This window comes from Macaca thibetana, chromosome 4 (assembly GCF_024542745.1).
Source record: "Macaca thibetana thibetana isolate TM-01 chromosome 4, ASM2454274v1, whole genome shotgun sequence".
In the NCBI taxonomy this organism is placed as follows: domain Eukaryota; kingdom Metazoa; phylum Chordata; class Mammalia; order Primates; family Cercopithecidae; genus Macaca; species Macaca thibetana.
This window is the reverse complement of record NC_065581.1, coordinates 56,035,520-56,056,633: the sequence shown is the minus strand read 5'-3', so window position 1 is coordinate 56,056,633 and position 21,114 is coordinate 56,035,520. Positions and strand designations below refer to the sequence as shown.

The following is a 21,114-nucleotide window of genomic DNA, read 5'->3' as shown; positions in this document are numbered from 1 at the left end:
GCTAGCTTTATAGCTTCCAAAATATTAATTACTCATCCTTATGAAACATTTATCCTTCTTTGAATTTTATGCTATCTGGTTGTGCCTCCCTCTTTTCTCTTGTCATATATTAACCTCAAAGTCTTGCCCTGATATTCAGCATTGACTCAGGTACTGTCTCAATATTCTCCTCTACCTCAGATCTTGTCATTGTGCTAAGTTACCTCTATGCCTTTTGGAAAAAGAACCATCTTCCACCCTTAATTCACAATTCCTTAACCATTGCCCTTATGACCTTCACCGACACTCCAACTACGCCACACCAATGATCAACTTCTAGACCTGACATTGACATGAAGTTCTCTCTCTTTCAATTGCAAATATTAATTATCTTACTGGCTTCCAAAGCTTCACATTCTTGATTACTTCAAGTGCATATATACCTCCGGAACTTTCATCTTTTTATTCACTCCCAATCTTAGCATCATCTCCTGGATTCACAGACTCTTTCCAGCCTAGATCACTCACCCTAATAAAGGAAGAGTTTCTTGTTACTGTCATTCCGTCCTTACTTCTTTTACTTTCTAGTGATTCTCTATAAAACTCCAACCCTATAAAATTTTGCTGTGTGGCTTTTCTGCTCATTTATACTGTTTTTTTTTCTCACAGAAAAGTCACACTACCATCCTAACTAGTATCACAACAAATTAAAAAAATAATTACCAGCAATTTTTCTTCTAATGTGTACAATTTCAGATGTCACCAGACATTATGCATTTACATCAAGCTGCATATCCTACCATTTCCTTCATCATTCTCATAAGATGACCTTGACTCTCATGTTAGCAGAGGCTTCAACTGGGAATCCCTTTATGCTGGAGGACAATGCTGGGAAAATGGCATGTGGGATCCATGAGATCAGGGACTATATCTTATTATCTTACATTTCTACTCAATTATTATTCAATAAACATATTTGAATAAATATTGAATATTATTCACCATTTAACCCTGCATAATCAATTGTATCACCCTTTCTAAATCATTCCCATTCTCATACAGAACTTTTTTTTCCATCTTCTGGGGAAAAAAGCCCGCTTTTTACCTCACTTATTTATCCAAGCACTGCCCTATTTCCTGTCTTCCTTAACAACAATCTTTCAAAGTGCAGTCCGTATTTTCTGGCTCCAATTTCTCTCTTCCTATCCCCTTATGTACTCTCCAAACTCCGCCTCTAATCCTGCCATTGTGCTTACCATGCCACAGATACTGTTCTTATCCAGTTCATAACCTTCACATTGGCAAATGCAATAGCTGATTTCTGATTCTGAAGTCTCTACCAAATCATTTGATCTTCTTAAACTTTCACCCTTCCTTAAAACTCTTTCTTCGTTTTTCTTTTGGATGCAATACTTTCCTAATTTGCTCTTTCTGGCAGCTCCTTATCGTTTTTCATTGCTGATTCCTTCCTCTTCTCTCACACTAGTAAATGTTGAAGTATCTCATAGACTAGTCCATGGACCTCATTCATTTCCTCTTTTATTGACCCACTGGTAACAAAATATATCCAGAATCTGTTATCATCTCACCCTGCTACCACTCTGGTCCAAGACACCATTAATTTCATTGTTAATCTCAACATAAAACAAGGTCCTGACTGAATTCATCTTAGTCGTCAAGGAAGGCTGGAACCTCATTCATTTGAGCATCCTGTATACAAATTTCTTCAAACATTCCCAAATGCAGTCTACTTTAGAGGAATCACTGCATTAACAATTCCACAAAGCAATTTCTTTCAGGCTTTTTCTTAATACTGCACACATTTGGCCTTCATCAAGGGTCTTTGATTGTTCTGTTTCTCTCTCACAGATTTTCCTAATATTCTCTTACAACAAAGTAAGATGTTCAGATTCCTGACAGACATGTGCTGCTATTGCAGTCACCCTTTACTTCAGCTATTAATGGTGTATCTTTCTTATGGAACTATTGTGTGATATTTGTGAAGTCAAATCTGAGGACAGGGCTGATTCTCCTACAAATAGAGTAAGGTTGACTAAAAATTAAATAAATGAATTTACTTATGATTTTTTAATATGTTTTCAAAAGTGTACAGACATATTTTTATAAATATTCCAATATCTGTTATTTTTCAAAAACCATTTAAAGTTATTTCAAGAGAGCTATTACAAATGATCTTGCATTTTCAAAAACTGACATGTAAAAAAAACACTACAGTTTATAGAACCACATGTTAATGTTCAATTTCTTTTAGTGATATTTTTCTTCATCACTTTTGCTTTTTCATTTCATTTGATGATTTTTTTATATATTCTCCAGGGTTTACACATAAATATTTCATGAATGGACACATGATTTAAATGCTCAAAATATGTTTAATTAATGAAAAACACTGACATTGTATATTTACTAATCATTTGCTAAGTGTCAGGCATTATGCTAGGTGCTTTAGCATATTTTTAAAAAGAAATAACAAAACTGATTTTCTTGAGAATAGAAAAGTGCATGTCTGTGTACTCTGGAGAATATTTTGGGAATGCAAAGCAGGGAGAGAAAATCATTTTATTGAAGTGATGATTAGAAGGTTTGTGGAGGATGCTGCAGTTGACATAGAGAGAATGCTAAGATTTAAATTATCATGTTCTTTCTCATATTTAAATTATTTTCTTTATAATTCTTTATCATGAATTATAACAAATCAGCTGAATGCGTTCTGTAAACATAAAAACCATGTCAGGTCCTTTATGAAGTCCCAGGAATATTTAGGCCTTCTCCTTTAGGTCTTGTCCATATGAAACTTTCATTGAGTACAAGGTTTTTGTATGACTGATTCATCAATATTTCCACATAGCAGTATTTAATAAATTTCTACTGTGGGAAAAATAGGTTTAGTATGTAAACTGATTTCAATTTAACTGCTCTAAATATATATAGTTCTGTTGATATACAATATTTTGTCAAAATTTGATATGCTAAAAGTAGCTATTAAGGCTGTTAAGTTCAGATGTTTCAGACGTCTTACCATCTTGAAAAACTCAATATATATTTTAATAAGCATTTCAGCATGCTCACATTTCAGCCTACTTAATCTAAAACTAGTAACGTCTACTAATTAGCAAATTAATGCCATTATCAGGCCCTATCTTATTTGACTTTTCAGCATTTTGACAATTTTCTTCATGTACTCTTTCATTGACTTCAAAAATTCCACTCTCTGTAGCTTCTTTTCCTGTATTTAAAAACCTTCTTTTTGATTTCTTCAACTAGATTATAAAATTCTTCTGAAAATATCTTTCTCTTCTCTTTGTGTTTTTCCCAGGCAGTCTAACTCTCCTTTATGTTTTTTATCTACTTATAAACCTCTGTATCTCTGTTTTAGATTTCTCTCCTCAAGATCTCTGCTTCCCAATGCCAGCTTGATGAGACATGTTCCTTTACATTTTCAGACTATTTTTTTTATCATTGCAAACTTAGGAAAAATAATACCAACATTCCTAACCCGAATATTCTAAAGCATACCTCAGATGAAATGTTTTCAGAATACAACTCATCACTTTCGTCCCCAGTCCTGTACAATTTTTCATTTACTGGCTCAATGTACAGCAATCCCCTTGTTCCAAGCCAGCCACCTGGAGATTATGCTTAATACATTTTAAACTCCTTATATCCAACTGGTCACCAATTCCTATTGATTATTATTCATAAATAGGCCTTAAGTATATATTTTATTATAATTCTCAGGACCAGTGCCTTAGTTAGGCATGCATTACTTCTCTCTCAAATTATTTTGATGGCTTTTTAACTGATATTCTTGACCTGCGTCTTTCTCTGCCCCCCATTCCATCCTCTCTAAGTTACTGCCTGTGATATCTTATGAGAAACTGATGGTACATTCCTCTATTTAAAATATGTAATAGCTCCTCATAACAACGGTTTAAAGTCTAATCTCTTTAGAAAGTTATGTAAGCTCAGCTTTCCTCCTTTTCATAAATATCTGGTTTCTTTCCAGTGTTATGAAATACTTTTCCATTCTATTATCCAGCTTAACAAGGGAATTCTTGCTCCCCAAATGCTCCCCACTTCATTCTATTTCTTCTGCTTAAAACATCCATTTTGTTTTGCCTCCCTAATGAAACCAACTTACCCTAAAAGGCCGAAGTCTGACAATTCTGTGAAGTCTTCTGAGTCACCATTGTTTTTTACTCTATGGCTTCTAGTACTTTGTCTGTGCATGTGTGTATGTGTGTATCCTTATCATGTGTATAGCATGTATTACATTGTACAGGTGATATTTGGCAATTATTATTTTAATTAAGAATTGAGATAATACAAAATATGTTATGTGATGATACTGAAATGAAACTAGAAATCAATAATGAAGATATCTGAGAAATCTCAGATATTAGGAAATTAAACAACCTTCTGTCTGGGCGCGGTGGCTCATGCCTGTTATCCCAGCACTTTGGAAGGCCGATGTTGGCAGATCACCTGAGGTCAGGAGTTCAAGACCAGCCTGGACAACATGGCAAAATCATGTCTCTACTAAACATACAAATATCAGCCAGGTGTGGTGGCATGCATCTGTAATCCCACCTACTCAGGGGGCTGAGGCAGTGGAATAGGTTGAACATAGGGGAAGGAGGTTGCAGTGAGCTGAGATTACTCCACTGCACTCCAGCCTGGGTGACAGAGAGAGACTCTGCCTCAAAATACTATAATAATAATAATAAAATAAATCATAACAAAGAGGAAGTCACAAAGGAAAGGAGAAAATATTTTGACATAAATATAAATTAAAACAACGTATCAAAATGTGTGGCTATAGCTGAATCAGTACTTGGAAGGAAATTCATAGTATTAAATGCTTGTATGAGGAAAGAATAAAATCTCAAATCAGTGGTTCAAGGTTTTATGTTAGGAAGCAAGAAAATGGGAAACACCTTAAAATCAAATCAGACATACACATAAAGAAACAATGAATAGTAAAACTGAAAGGACACAAATTATACAAATTATCGATATCTAAACATAAAAAGGACATCACTGCAACTACTACAGACATTAAAAAGGGCAATTAGGAAATACTAGGAGCAACTTTGTAGAGAGATAGAAACCAAAAAGAAACAGTAAACTGAAAACTTTAAGGATAAAAATCCAACATAAATTCAGCAAATGGAAGATACAAACTACCAAAGGTCACTCATGAAGAAACAGATAACAAGAATAGTCTTACAACAAGTTAACACATTGAATTTATATTTTCAAACCTTTTTAATGAAGCATGGCCCAGATATCTTTACTGGTTAATGAAATCAATCATTTAAGGAAGGAATAACATCAATTATTTTTGTGCTTTTCCAGAATATTGGAGAGGAGGAAATACTTTCCAAATGATTTTACAAGGCCAGCATAACTTAGATACCAAACCAGACAAAGACATTATAAGAAAACAAATCAACATGCCAATATACTTTATGAACATAGTTTTTTTAAACAATATGTTAGCAGTTGAATCCAGAAATACAAAAATAATAATATACCATGATTGAATAGAATTTAGCCTTGAAATGAAGGGCTGGAACAACAGTAAAAAATCAAATAATGAATTTCGTCATATAAAAAACTAAAGGAAAAAAATGTGATCAGGCTTGGCAGGACATGAGGGAGGAGAAATGGAGAGAAGTTGGTTAATGGGTACAAATATACATTAACATAGAAGGAATAATTTCTAGTACTTGATAGTACAGTAGGGAGACTACAGTTAACACTAATTTACTATATATTTTGAAATAGCCAGAAAAATTGGAGTACCCCCAACAAAAAGAAAAATGTTTGAAGTAATTAATAGTAATAGAGGCAAAAAAAATTTGCAGAATTCAGCATTCATTTATTTTTATGCATTTATGATTTTAAAAATGAAGAAAACCAGAAATATAAAGGAATTTCCTCCACTTGATAAAGAGAACCTGCAAAGAACACACACACAAACACACTCTTCATGGTAAAAAACTGAATGACTTTCTCCTAAGACAGGTGAAAAGGCAAGATGTCCACTTTCAACAATTCTATTGACTATTATATTGAAAGCTCTAGTTAGGGTAATAAAGCAGGGAAAAATTAATGAAAGACTACAAATTGGAAAGGGGAAGATGAAACTCTATTACAGATGACAAGACTACTTATATAGAATTTCCTGCAGATTCTACAAATAAAAGATAGAATGATTGCATTTAACAAGTCATAGGCTATAAGTTCCATACAGAAAAATCAATTGTATTTCTATATAATCACTATAATCAATAGAAAGTTAAGATGTAAAACAAATTACCATTTACAACAGCACCAAAAGCTGAGCTGTGTTTGTAGAAGCCTAAAAAGTTGTGCAAGAACTATATACTGAAAACCATCAAATATTGATGAACTAAATCAATGAACTTATAAATAAATGAATAAATATATCGTGTTAATAAACCTGAACACTTGACATAGTAAATCGGTTTATAATTTCAAGGTAAGTCCAGTCAAAATGTCAGCAGGATTCTTTGCAGACACTGACAAGCTGATTCTAAAATTTTTATGGGAAGACAAAGAAGTGGTCCAGCCCGGTGGCTCACACCTGTCATTCCAACACTTTTGGAAGCTGAGGCAGCAGATCAATTGAGCCCAGAAGTTGGGAGACCACCCTGGTCAACATGGCGAAAACCTGTTTCTACTAAAAATACAAAAATTAGCTGGTGTGGTGGCATATGCCTGTAATCCCAACTACTTGGGAAGCTTTGGCAGGAGAATCGCTTGAACCCAGGAGGTAGAGGCTGCACTGAGTCAAGACTGGGTCACTGTGCTCCAGCCTGGGTGGCAGAACAAGATGCTGTTTCAAAAACAGCAACTACAGCAACAACTAAAATTAAATTAAATTAAATTAAAGACAAAGAGCTAGAATAGCCAAAATTATTTTTAAAATAACAGTTAAAGGAATCATACTACTTGATTTCAAGACTTTCTGTGAAGCTATAGTAAGACTGTAGAATATTTGCAAAAGTACAGAATTAACTCAATGAAAAAGAATAGAAAGTCTAGAAATAGAGCCATTAATATGTGGCCAAATGACTTTTGAGGAAAGTAAAATTGATATTATTTTCCACATACGTGGGTGGAACAATTAGATATTTGCATGGAAGAAAATCTGACTTATATCTTGTACTATATACAAAAATTAACTCATAATATAACATAGGCCTAAATATAAAACCTAAAACTACATCATTTCTAGATTATATGAGAAAATCTTTGTTAATGTGAATTAAATATCTATTAGATGAAACATCAAAAGTATGATCTATGAAAGAAAAGATGATAAACTGAATTTCACCAAAATTTTTTAAATTCTGTTTTTTTAAGACACTCTTAAATGACAAGACTAAAAAAAATACAAAACACATATTCTGATAAAAAAATATCTATTCATACAGAAACAGCTCTCAAAACTCAATAAACAAACACCAATTTAAAAATGGGCAAAAGTTTGAAGAAATACTTTACCAAATAAGATAGATAGATGGCACACAGCACATCAAAATATGCTCCACATTATAATTAAGTGCAAATTAAACCCACAATGTGGTATCACTAAATATATATTAGAATGGCAAAAAAAAAATATGTGCTGCTGGGAATATGAAGCAGCTGGAACTTTTATACATTGATGGTTACACTAAATCTGAATTACAGTTTAGAAGCTTTTTGTAACGTTAAGCGTGTACTTATCATATGACCCCACAATTTCGTAAGTGAAATAAAACTTTTGTTTGTCTGAATCTTGTATGTGAATATTTATAGCAGCCTTATTTTTAATCCCTGAAAACCTGGAAATAATGCAATTTACTTTCAATAATGAATGGATAACCAATCTATTATACACTCATACAATGAAATACTACTCATCAAGAAAAATAAACTTACACATGATAAAAATTAATCTCTAATGCATTATGTTAAATAAAATAAACTGAATTAAAATGGCTACATGTTACATAACTTCATTTGTTGATATTCTGGAAAACGCAAAATCATGGAACAGAAATTTGTTCAATGAGCCCACCATGGATGACTGAATGGGTTGGACGATGAGACCATTCCATGTAGATGAGAGGTAACTCTACCTCTTATAAAGTGAGAGAAGGTTGATTGTGAAAGAAGAATTGAGGACTCTGTGATAACAGGTGCATTCCTCTGTTGATTACTTTTCGGAGTATATAGGGACATTAAAGACTGGACACTGTTCACTTTAGAACTGCTTGATCTTGCACATCTCTTGGAATATCTTTGTTGTATCCTTAAAGGTACATGCAGGCTAGCTGATCACCACTACTCAGTGTATTAGCCTGATTAAATGTCCCTATGCAAAGGCAAGTACAACTCTAGCAATTAGTTACATTTTTATTTCTCCCAGGAGACTTGGAGTTCCTTAACAAAAAAGATAATGTATTATTTGTCTTCTATCATCTAGGTGTTATGCAAAGCCACAATAAACTTCACAAATATATGAATTGAGTGAGTGAATCTATAATTCTAATGACTCGAATGAAGCTTAGAATTTTGGTTAGCAATGAAAGAAATACGTCATGCACTTGCTGAGGTCTATGGTTCACAGAACCCCAAGGTACATCAAGAACTGTATCAAAACACCTCATGTACCCTTCAAATATATACACCTACTATGTACCAACAAAATTTTAAAAAGAATAAAGCTCTGAAAATAATTAATCAAATTACAAAAAAATTAATCAGATTACATAGATGTGGTTAATTTTGAAATTTTTGCTTTTTCATGACTATAAACATTTCTTATAATAAAATATTACCTGATTTATTGACACATTCTTTTCCAAGCAGTTTGTTCACAGTACAATAGAAGTCATCAGTGCAAAGACACTCTTTAAATCGGAAATTGCTTTCCACTAAGTACTGGATACTCAGGTTACAGTATGAGGAATTCTTCATCTTGCAGGGGTCACCTGGATCTCACAATCAAACACATAACACTATAGATACAAATCTTATTATAATTTTGGACTCTTCCTCCCCAAAGGACTTTTAACATATTAATCTGAATAATTAATTAATATGGTAAGATTATCTGGGGTTGCTGCAGGATGCCCATATAAGTGACATTTTTAAAAAAACATGTATTTTCATTGAATATTTTCCATAATGTACTTTCTATATTAAAACTTGCTGCATTTCGAAATAGCTTTTTCCTACTTAGAACATCATTTCTTGCTTTTCAGTAAAAATAAGGCTACTCTTACACGAGGTGACCAGAATGCTCTCTAATCTTAGTGTTTTATCAGCTTATCTATTTTATTAGCTATTTTGTCATAATCTGATCTTTCATTTTCATGTCATTGTAAGACTATAGTAAGAGGAGTGCAGGCGGCTTTAAATTTATCATTAAAAATTATGTGGTCCTGGCACATAACACTCAACAAATATTATTGAATAAGTCTTTCATAATTACCAATATTTCTTTTTCTGCATTAATTTAAAAATATATATTCCTCTACCTGAACATTTTCTTTTAATTATTCTGAATAAAAATACTTGAGTTTATTTCATTTGTACATTTGAGAATATGTATATTTCAGCTTCATACATAAAATAATTATGCAAATATTATTGCAATTTACTGCAAATGACTTGCTATTTGTAAACTGAAATTAATAAATAAGTTACTATTTGTGACACCTAAATATAATATTTTGACAGCATATTTTAAATTGCCTTATAAAATGCAGCAAGAAGTTTAATCACCAAAATAAATAGATTATACAATGTTCTACTGTATAAATTGACTATGTTCTACTATAGAGTTTATTCTATCTACTTTTAGTGAAAGGAGTCTTACTATAATGCTCTCATTCAATGCTTATTTAGCTACTTGAATATTCAAAATATATATATTTTTTCTTTTTAAGGAAATACAGGCCGGGCACAGTGGCGCACACTTGTAATCCCAGCACTCTGGGAGGCCGAGGCGGGCAGATCATGAGGCCAAGAAATTGAGACCATCCTGGCCAAGATGGTAAAACCCTGTCTCTACTAAAAATACAAAAATTACTATGTGGTGGCGTGCACCTATAGTCCCAGCTACTCTGGAGGCTGAGGCAGGAAAAAGAATTGTTTGAACCCGAGAGGCGGAGGTTGCAATGAGCAAAGCTCCAGCCTGGCAACGGAGCTATACTCTGTCTGAAAAAAAAAAAGAAGAAAGAAAAACAAAAGAAAAAAAGAAAATAGCAGTCACTCTCCAATATTCGCATTCTCAACTCTTGAACCTCCCCACAAATGTTTGGAAGGTAGCACAAGCTAAAAACAAAACTATAGCTTTACTTGTTCTTGACATAGAATTGAAAATACTGTATATATGTTTCAAGAATATAAAATGTACATTATACATGGACAAATACACAATTATTATAACAAATCTTATTTTTTCTATTTTATCATTGACATATATAATCAAAATAACCTTTTATTTGAAAAAAATACTGCCATGGTTCTGAGAAGAATGCGTAAAATTGTAGCATTATACATGGCGTGAAAGGTAAGAAAATAATCTGAAATCTTGAATAATGCTGTCCTCAGCATCAGTAATTACAGCACTTTAGTAATTAAGAAAATCCTTTTGTAATTAAATTTGCTAATACATGATTAAAAGTGAATCAATTGGAGGTCAAGACTGAGTAAGATACTTAGGGAAAAACTTAGTTCTTAGGATAATGACGAAATATCAAATCCTATTTTTATCTTAGTAAAAATAAATCATTTAAGTGTATTCTTAGCAACTTGTTTACCTGAATCATTGCAGGCATCTTCCATTATTCTCCAAGCATGTTTACATCCATTTGCATCATGTAGGCATTGCTCTCTTAAATATGTGCAATTATTGGTTTGGGAAGTGTATTCATTTTCCAAGCTTAGCCCCAAAGCTTGAATAACAACAACAAAAACAAGTTTGTAATATAAGTTTGGCATCCATTTTCTTCGAATATAAGTTATTCATGATAAGGAGCAGAATTATGGAAAACAACATGTAGTGAAATTATTGATGGTGGGAATAACCTTAACCTCCTCTCTAGCTGTAGATCTATACTTCTTTCTATAGATTCTTAAATGAATTACTTTAAATTTGCTCATTTTGACTTCTCATCATCTATTCTTCAATTATAAATTATTTTTATTACTATTGTTCCATTAAAACTGCTCTTAAAAATGTCTCTACCCCTTTAATGGTTTTAAACTTTATCTCGCCATTGAGCATTTTGTTGACTTTTTGTTTTTGAAACTTTTCCTTTGCCAGTCCTCCCTTCTTGTTCTCTTGATATTTATCCACTTTGTATTTTCTGACCACAGCTAAAATTCTTCCCAGGATCATTTTACTTTTCTAGTAAAGTATAATTTTAGCTTAGGTTCTCTTCTCAGACCTCTTCTATTTTCATTTTATACATTCTCTGCAGAAAATTCCATGTACTCTTATGGTTTGAACTAAAGTCTGATGATTCTCAAATGTATAATTCAATCTCAGTATTTCCAGTGTTCCAGTCATAGATACGTAATTGTTGTCTCTACCTGAATGTTTCAGAAACACTTTCACGGGTCTTCATCATCATTGTTCCACTGTGGTCCACTCTACTTCATCCATAATGCCACAATTAACATAAGCACCAAAACTAGAAATCTTGGTTTTGTGGTGGACTATTTTCCATCCTCAACTTCACTCTCCCATATTCATTCTTGCCAAATTTGTTGACTTTCACTTTGAGCATTTGTTTAACTTATTAGTCAGTCTACCTCCAGTTTGAATCTTATTCAGAACCTTATTCAGATAGGCTCTGTATAACCCCTAATCTACCTAATGCACTATTCTAGTCTTGCCATTTTTCTGTTTATATCCTTTAAATGATTTCTCATATCAGGGCTCTCATATTCCTCACCATGTGCAATCTGGAAGACCTCAAGCATTTATCATTTCCCAAATGATCCATGTTGTCTTAAACCTCTGTGTACATACTGTCTGGTTCCTGATAAGCATTTTCTTTCTTTTTCTTCCGGAATAACCCTTTTTGTTGTTTAAAACTGAACACAATTATTAGCTATTTTCTGGAAACTTTACTTGAATTCTATCCTCCCCTTTTTCCACACCCAAAATGAATTTGACGTCTTTCATCCACTTACTAGAACTGTAGGGATCCCCCAATTACAGAATTTACTGTTCCGTAGTGTATATATTCATGTGCTTGTTTCCACCACTGGATTGTACAGCTTCACCCACAGACATTAAGGATAATTTATAACTGTATTTTTGTCATCAAACACAATTATGCAGTATAGGTATTCAATAAATGAATACTGACGTATACCCAACTTATTAGTTGTTTATATATAAGATATGTATAAATAACGGATAACATCTAAAAAAATAATACCTTCCAGATATTTACAAGTTACTTTTGCTAGAGGAGAAATACAGCAAATTTTCCAAAAACAATCAAGAAAATAGCAATGTTAATGTGTTACACAAGTTAGTCAAATTGATTCTGCAAACATATGAACTGACACTAGCCAAATCAATTAATAGAAAAAAAATGGGGATTGCAGTTGTGTTACAGAGACAGTTACAGTAACTGTCATCAAGAGAGTCAAGCTATAACTAAATAAGAGTGAAATTATTTGAATTTTTAAACGCTGTTGTTAATCATGAATCACCTGTGACAATATAGAGTGATCGGCTTCAAGTAAGGCCTTGAAATCTTTTTTTTTTTAAATCTTACCTCTTTCCAAATCTCATCTTATAAGAAGAATCCAAGACAACTGATTGGACCATATGTACTACTTGCTGGGTCACTGCACTTGGAGATTAGGCCCATGGGTGTAGCTTGGTAACATTTTCCTTGCTGAGGGCTGGAGTGGAAATGGACATATCAGCTTTCTGTTTTCTCATGTGTTCATGGACAACCACATCTAGCCAAGCCCTTGTACTCTTTAGTTGGCAAGCCCAGAGAAAGAAAAAGACGACCCTTTTGATCCTAGCCCAAAGTTACTTGGTCAAATCCAGTTTTCCAAAGACCCAGAAATAGGAATTTGAAGTCATAAACTCAACTTATAAGAAAATGGTTATTAATGCCATTAATCATTATATCTTGTGAAAAGCCCCCTCAAGAATCTTATAAGTGATAATTTCCTGGATATATCAAAATTTCATCAGTACTTCAGAGTAATAATCACTTGGAAATACTACATGTTATCTTCCCCAATTATGTTTTACTTCCTTACACATTTTCAGTTTTTGGTTGAACAAGCTACTTAATAGATTATTTTATAGGATTTTCCACACCTTCTACTCAGACAAAATATTGACTCAGCTAAGAAAACCACCTCAATGATTTGGTCCACAAGAATCAGAAATATAACTTTACCTTTCCAAAATCTGCCTTATTCATTCCTGACTATGATTTGTGGTTTTATATTTAACCTAGGATTTTTCAAGAATTTTCCTGTAATGCTTAATGAAAAATAACTTCTATTTTTGGATAATGCTGCAAATTATATCACTCTTTTAAAGACGTATAGGACTCATTATCCTATTAAATGGTCTGAGTTTTTAAAATTCATTGTTTTCCACATTTCTTTGCCAACAGACATTTTCCTCATTATAAGACCTATTTAATGTCAAACAAGCATTCTAAAAAATATAATATGGGAAATGTTGGTACAACCTATCAAATAGTATAATTTTAGTTCTAACAATGTTAAGAAATTATTTCCCTCCTTCATGCAACCTGGCGTCAAGTTAATTTAGAGGTAAAAGATGAAAATAAGAGGCCATTGCCTTTTCAACTGAGGTCATAATGAGTCTGTAATGTATTTTGTGAGCTTCATTATGTTGCTGCCTGATCTATAAAAATTATAGTTTCCTATATTTTTCTTTACAACAAAAAAAGAACTTTAGAAATATTAACAATCTTTATAAAAATAAGAAAATACTTTAGGAATAATTACAAAAAGCAAAATTCTGGAACAATGGAAGACTATTACTTAAACCAAAGAAAAACTGAAAATATATAAGGGATTTCTCTCCTTCTTAGCTTGTTTCCTTGACTTGATATGACTCTCCTTTTATGTTCAATACAATTTAAAGTAAACTTTGCTTTCCTGCCCACAAGTATGCCTTTATTCATCAAGTGTATATTAGTTTAAAGGTAAAATGTCAAATTTTTAAAATTACTATCTAGCTACAATTACAATTATTCCTTTTCTGAATTCAGTTTATAGATTCTACCAAATGCTAAAGAAGCTATAAAATATTCTCCAGTCACACATCTAGCAAATACATTTCCATGGGTTCTGCATTAAATAAAAATAAATTATTTTTCATCAACATCTTATAATACATTCATCGGATCCCATACATGAGAAGTAAGTCCACACTTGAGTTCTAGATCATAAAAATTAATCAAAATATGAAGCATTTTGATATGGTGTTAATTTGTTTTATTTCACTAAATTACTTCTAGTTAGTAAATATTAACACTGTAGGTAAACTGAATGGTTTAAATTAACCTTATTTGTATTAATTTCAAAGCAAAATACATAAAATAGATAATAGTTTGAAATTTTTCATCTTATAACTTGTAAAAAGATACTGGAAGGTTTTATTTCTAAAAGGTTCTAACACATGTGTGAATTCCATCAATCCTAATAAATAACTCAAAGTCATTGGGTTACTTTATACAATAAGACAGAAACAAGCTGAGAGATTAATGCAATTATCATATTCTGCATTATCCATAGAGTTAGAAATAAATGAGTAAAAGTGAGCGTACATTTTTGCAAGAGGAATAAACCATGGTAAAGCATAAATTTGTAATTTACTTGGTACTTCATATTATAAACTCCTGTTAAGCTTAAGTGTGATAGTGTTCAGTTTAAAAAGAATTAGTATTATGAATAATTCAGATAAACCAGAGGCACCATTCACTTACCCAAGAAAATAAGCACTATCATGCTGGACAACTCACAGCTGTTCACCTGGAAAAAAAGGCAGATGTGTTTCTTCTGACAACTTTCTTAACAGTAACTGTACAGAATAAGGCTTCAGCCTCGGTGTTTGCTTCCTAAAGGCATTACCAGTTCAAGTCAGCTTCCTGGGTCATCATTTCCTCCCTAGTGTTTCCTAAGCTGTGAACTGTTCTAATTATATTCAAATTCAATTATTCTCCTGAGGGTGCTGGTCTTGGATAGTAGGATATTATGCCTCGGAGAAAGCCCATGAGCCAAATACTAAGAGAAATGATACATAATCTGCACATTCATGAAAAAGGTTTACTTTCCTTAACTAAAATACTACACTACTTAAAAGCCTCCCAAATATGACCCCAAATTTTCACAGACACTTGGGCATACTCAGTTTCCACTTTTTTAATTAGCCTCAGTAAGGCAATTTCATGTCATTTGAGGAAACAGAAAAGCAGAAAAGGCATAATAGCCCTGGAAAATGTATGCGAAATCCAAGTTATACTAGAATTAGCCTGATATACCTCATACATACTGGGAAGCTGCTTCCCAAACTATGTTGTATTACATGTGCCACAAACCCCAGTATGCTTAAAAATTATGCCACTTCAGCTACAGTATCTAATACCCTTCAAATACAGCTACAGTGTTAAAAAAAAGAAAAAAAAAATTCTTCCCAGTGATGCAGAAATTCCATGTTCCACTGGAAAGTAATCATCTACATTTGTGCTCATCCCTTGACAACTATTTTTTTTCCTAGTTTCAATGAAGGGACTTATTTATCTTATGTCTTAGTTTGGCTATGACCTTCTTCATGTAAACCTACAGCATATCATCTTTCTCGGGGTGCCATGAGACCTATTTTTAAATCACCTGGAAGCCTTTCTATAATGAACGCTCAAAAAACATATAAAATGCTGCTTCAGCAAGAAATTAAGAAGATATAGGGATGGGAGAGAAGTATTTGTGCAGTTACACAACTGAGTTTTTGATTGCATATTGTTCATGTTTATTTTATGCTAGTAGAGAAGTTATACTATATTTCGTTTTCCGCAGGCGTAATGAAAAAAGACAGATTCTAGAGTCCAACAAACAAAAATTATAACACTGCTTTTCTCTGTAGATCTAGATGAGGGACTTAACTTTGGAAGTTATTCACTCCTCTGTAAAATGTGTTGATTGTGTTAATGCTTGCTGTAATACAAAGTATGTATATGAGGGGCTTACATCACACAAAAAAATTGATTATATTACATTCACTGAATTAATTATTACATAACAGAATGATTATAATATCATAAAATTAATCAATCTTTTCTTCATTTCAAGGGATTGAGTCATTAAACTTTCCTAATGACTTCTACCAAGATAATTGTTCTTTTTGATATAAGCCAACTTAAAAGGACTTAAGCTAGGACAGACTTGGTTACTACCATAGTTGAAGAGTCCAGGGGAAGAATTAAATTTGGGCATGTTTTAAACTGTTTTTTTCTGGGTCTAAGTTGTTTGTTTCCTCCTGTCTCTTAGCTGCATTCTTCTCTACCAGTTCTATTCCCAGAAAGGCTATTTCCTTCTGGTGGGAAGATGGCTGTGAAGTCCTTGGCAAACATCCTTCTCTCTTAGAAAGCAGAGTAGAAAGTGTGATTCTTTTCCTATTAAAGTTGCAGAATTAAGTTACATCAGTTCTAGATGTGTCAAGTGCCAATCAGTTTTACAAAAGGAACTTACCCCATGTCCAGTATCATAGATATAGGTTGTCAGTGGAGTTGGCCCTATTCAAAGCACAGAATCTGATGGTGCAGAAGGGGTGCATCATGAAGGAAAATTATGGTATTAGAAGCAGCAGCTGAAGGGATCTTGGGGCAGCAAAAACCACATACTTAGTAAAGCATCTAAGTACTGAGTTTTAGAACAAAAAACACAAGGAAAATAAACTTACGAAACAAAGGAAGAGAGTAACATATCTTTCTGTTCAAGGAAGGTGATATAATTATGATTTTCTAGAGTGCAGTGATACAGATCCTGAATGTAAGACTCAGTGACTAGTGCTAATCTTTGCCAAACAAGTACAGCTGCTGAGGTCCATAACTTATAGGTATAGAAAGCACCTGTGGTCATATGGCTGCTTATCCAAAACAAAATAATATCGGCTGTATTACCATTGAATGCCTGTTCATTGAGCCATCAGTCCTCTTTGTGTATAGACTCCTTCTCAGAATAATATTTTAAGGGCAAAACATTTTTAAAAGAATATAAAGCAATTAAGTATGTTAAAACATACTTGTCAAAATGTTTTAAATTTGTGATAAAGTAATATATATGCTTTATCATTGCAGAAGTAAATATCAAGATCCAAGTAAGTCTAAAAATACTGTCGTTTCAGTGTAGTGATTATCATAGACCCTAATTTGAGAGAACTTCCACAAATAAAATGTTATATAACAATATCTGTAATTTCTATTAGGGACAAAGATAGCACAGGAAGTACTAAATTTCAATAAGTTGAGTAAAGAGATAACACAATTTTACCCCAAGCAAATTATAGACACCTCAAATTAATAAAGCCCAATTTAATGTCAATGAAAATAATACTTTCATTTAAATGAAAGCTGCTATTGAATCAGAACATTTTAGAGATAGAATTATCAATTTTGATAGTTTCTAATTATAATGTGTGCCCAATTTTAAAATGTATTCTACATTTCAAGTAAAATGTTGTAATATATAAATGAAACAGAAGAAAGTACAGCTGCTCTGGTGGGAATTTTCATGAGTAGTCCTAAGCTCTACTTATTGGGCTTTGTAAGCACATTCACAGCTGCTACTGAAGCATCCAAAGGCTCTGAAATTCCCATTCAAAATTCCCTAAATTGATGTAATTGCTTTTGATAAACTTTGTTTTAGCTAACGTATCATTCTCATGACAGTTAAATGCACTAGACCTCACACCTTGGCAAAAGACATGTAATATTTACTAAAAGACTTTTGTGTCAAAGACTCTACAAAAACAAAAATGAGGAACAGACACTAGTTGCATGAATTGGATAAACTAGAATACAAATTAAGCTACATAAAAAAAGAGAAAAAAAGAAAAAATATTAAATAAAACTCTGATAAATCAGTAAAAAACACTTCATATTAAAGGGCATTTCTTTTTGGAACATAAAGTTGTTTAAATCTTTTGTTCAATGACATTCGACTTCCTCCAATCACCTTTGCATTACCACTATATCTGTCTACTTAAAACTTTTGTAGCATGCTACTGTCTGGAGGAGTCTTTTCAGATCTAGCCAACCTAAAATTGACATTTCTGAAAAGAATACATACATATGTCATGAGTTTCTTGGCTAAAAGACCTGTAAACAGAGTTCTCAGACACCGAGTAATAAAAACAGATATGATGCAGTATTTTTTGGAGAAATTTAAAAATACTCTTGCGGTTTTTTATTGGAGGACCTCACCAAAATAATAAAATAATAATAATAATAATTAGGTTTACTTGATCACCTCACCATAACTTGCCCATCAAACTCCTCACTAACAGCCTGATGAGGTGTGGCCAGGAGTGGAGGGACAAGGCAGCCAAAATCGGGAGAAGCTGAGAAACCACAAGGAGGCAAGACTCTGAGGTTTGTTCTGCGGACTTCAGATGGACTAACATTACTGAGACTCAGTGGATGAAGAGGAAAATATAAGTGCTAATTATGGGTGGCCTTTTATGCTTCACCAAGAAGACTAACAGAAGAAAGAAAGGCTTTTGGTGAGTTCCAAAAGGGAGTAACCTGGTTGGGTTTTGAAAAATTGCTTAAGCAATGCTATGGAAGATGGTTTGGAAACAAGGTAAATTGCCTGTCATGAAGCTATGTCAGTAGTTTAGGGGAGAATGACAAGGGCTGAACTAAAAGTAGCAATGATGAAGAGAAAATGGCAGGTACAAGAAATGTCAGAATTTAAAATTTCCAGGATCTGGAGACCAGTTGAGATGATGGGCAGGTTGAGAAGGAGGAGGAATGAATTCTTACTTTTGTTTTGTGTGACTTGGTGTTGGTTGTCACCATTTATCAAGACACAAGGCTCACAATTCAGTGCTCTATATACAAAATCATTCAATCTACTGATTAAGTTAAAAATTATGATTAAACAGCCATTCCTTTGGCTCATGTCATCATTTGGGAAGACAGGCTGTCTGTCTTCAAGAGAACCAAAACAGCTCCAAAAAATAAGATTGGATTGCCTTAGAGGATTAGTATTAAGTTCTGGCCCTCAATCTAGCAGGAAATCAAGAATGGATTCATTTATTATTTATTTTTTAAACAATCATATTAATGGAAGTATTAATGATATCACCAATTTATTTACTTATAAAAAAAAAAAAAACTAAATGCTAGCCAGTATCTTAACGTAGGTATGCTAACATAAAAATGGCAGGTAAAAATGTTTAAAGAGGATTAGTTCCATAATTCATTCTATATAGCCTGAATATTTAATGGTATCGGATTAGAATAAATCGCATGTATCCCTCTTCATGATAAGAAGGTATATGTCATATTCTTTCTTTTTTGGGTAAATTAATATACTCAATCATATCAGTCCAATTTGGCTGAGACAGTGCTCTCCCCTTTCAGCTAAAATTGAGCAAGTCTCCGTGGTTGTGTTTTGTTGATGGTTGTGTTACTCTATTAGCTGGGTCTGATTTTCAGAAGTTTGTTACATCTCTAAGACCATAATTAAAATGAACTATTAAAAAGCATTCTTAACTCCTTTAAATTCCTTACTGTAACTCGTTTGCTGCTCTTTGTTTCCCATTTTATGTTACTATTAGAGTCTAGTGCACATTCTAATTATCACCGTGAAAAGACGTTATGTACCTGCTGATTCAGCAAGGTTATTACTAAATGAAGGAAGACCAACATCTTACCAGATCACCTCAAAACATTATACATTTGTATTCACATTTAATGTTTTAGTCCTCTTTTTTATAGAAGGTAGTAACCTTTGAATTGTGGCCAGACACTGCCAACATTGTCTTTCAGAGAGATGACTTAACAGAGGTAGTGTATGGTCCTGCTGAATTCCAGATTGGGCAATTTTGTAAGGCCAGTTCTCTCAATGATACACTGGAAAGGGGCTCTGGACATTCCATGGGGGAGATGTCTAACAGTAACATAAAAGGATTGTTAATAAGTTGCTAAGGCTACCAAAAACAGATCTATAACTGTTATAATGATCTTTTCCTTTTCAAAATAGTTTTTAAATTGTAAAGTTTTGGTACTTACATATATAGCATTTGAAAAATATAAGAAATAAAAGTAGGCCGGGCGCGGTGGCTCAAGCCTGTAATCCCAGCACTTTGGGAGGCCGAGACGGGCGGATCACGAGGTCAGGAGATCGAGACCATCCTGGCTAACACGGTGAAACCCCGTCTCTACTAAAAAATACAAAAAAAAAAAAACTAGCCGGGCGAGGTGGCGGGCGCCTGTAGTCCCGGCTACTCGGGAGGCTGAGGCAGGAGAATGGCGGGAACCCGGGAGGCGGAGCTTGCAGTGAGCTGAGATCCGGCCACAGCACTCCAGCCTGGGTGACAGAGCGAGACTCCGTCTCAAAAAAAAAAAAAAAAAAAAAAAAAAAAAAAAGAAATAAAAGTAGCCAGGTGCGGTGGCTTACACCTGTAATCCTGGCACTTTGGGAGGCTGAGGCAGATGGATCACCTGAGCTCAGGACTTCGAGACCAGCCTGGCCAACATGGTGAAACTCTGTCTCTACTAAAAATACAAAAATTAGCTGGGCACGGTGGTGCATGCCTGTAATCCCAGTTTCTCGGGAGGCTGAGGCAGGAGAATCGCTTGAACCCAGGAGGCGGAGGTTTCAGTGAGCCAAGATCGTGCCATTACACTCCAGCCTGGGCGACAAGAGTGAAACTCAAAAAAAAAGAAAAGAGAAAAAAAAAAAAGAAAGCAAGCAAGAAAGAAAGAGAAAGAGAGAAAGAGAGAGAGAGAGAGAAAGAGAGAAAAGAAGGAAAGAGAAAGAGAGAGAAAGAGAGAGAAAGAG

At 33.5% G+C, this 21,114-nt stretch overlaps 1 protein-coding gene across 3 annotated transcripts in view; it reads right to left on the bottom strand.

Moving 5' to 3' along the window:
• The window catches only part of GFRAL (GDNF family receptor alpha like), a 70,017-nt gene extending 49,400 nt beyond the window's left edge, over positions 1–20,617 (bottom strand). For 2 of the 3 annotated variants that reach the window (XM_050786156.1, XM_050786158.1), the window contains exons 1-3: positions 15,036–20,617; positions 10,848–10,982; positions 8,859–9,017 (exon numbers count right to left, since the gene is read on the bottom strand). In XM_050786156.1, coding sequence (XP_050642113.1) covers positions 8,859–9,017; positions 10,848–10,982; positions 15,036–15,057 — 316 coding nt within the window. In that variant the 5' untranslated portion in view covers positions 15,058–20,617. Of the gene's footprint in view, positions 1–8,858; positions 9,018–10,847; positions 10,983–12,824; positions 12,955–15,035 lie in introns of all 3 variants that reach the window. The other variant, XM_050786157.1, reaches the window with a different exon arrangement.
• Positions 20,618–21,114: the final 497 nt, after the last annotated feature.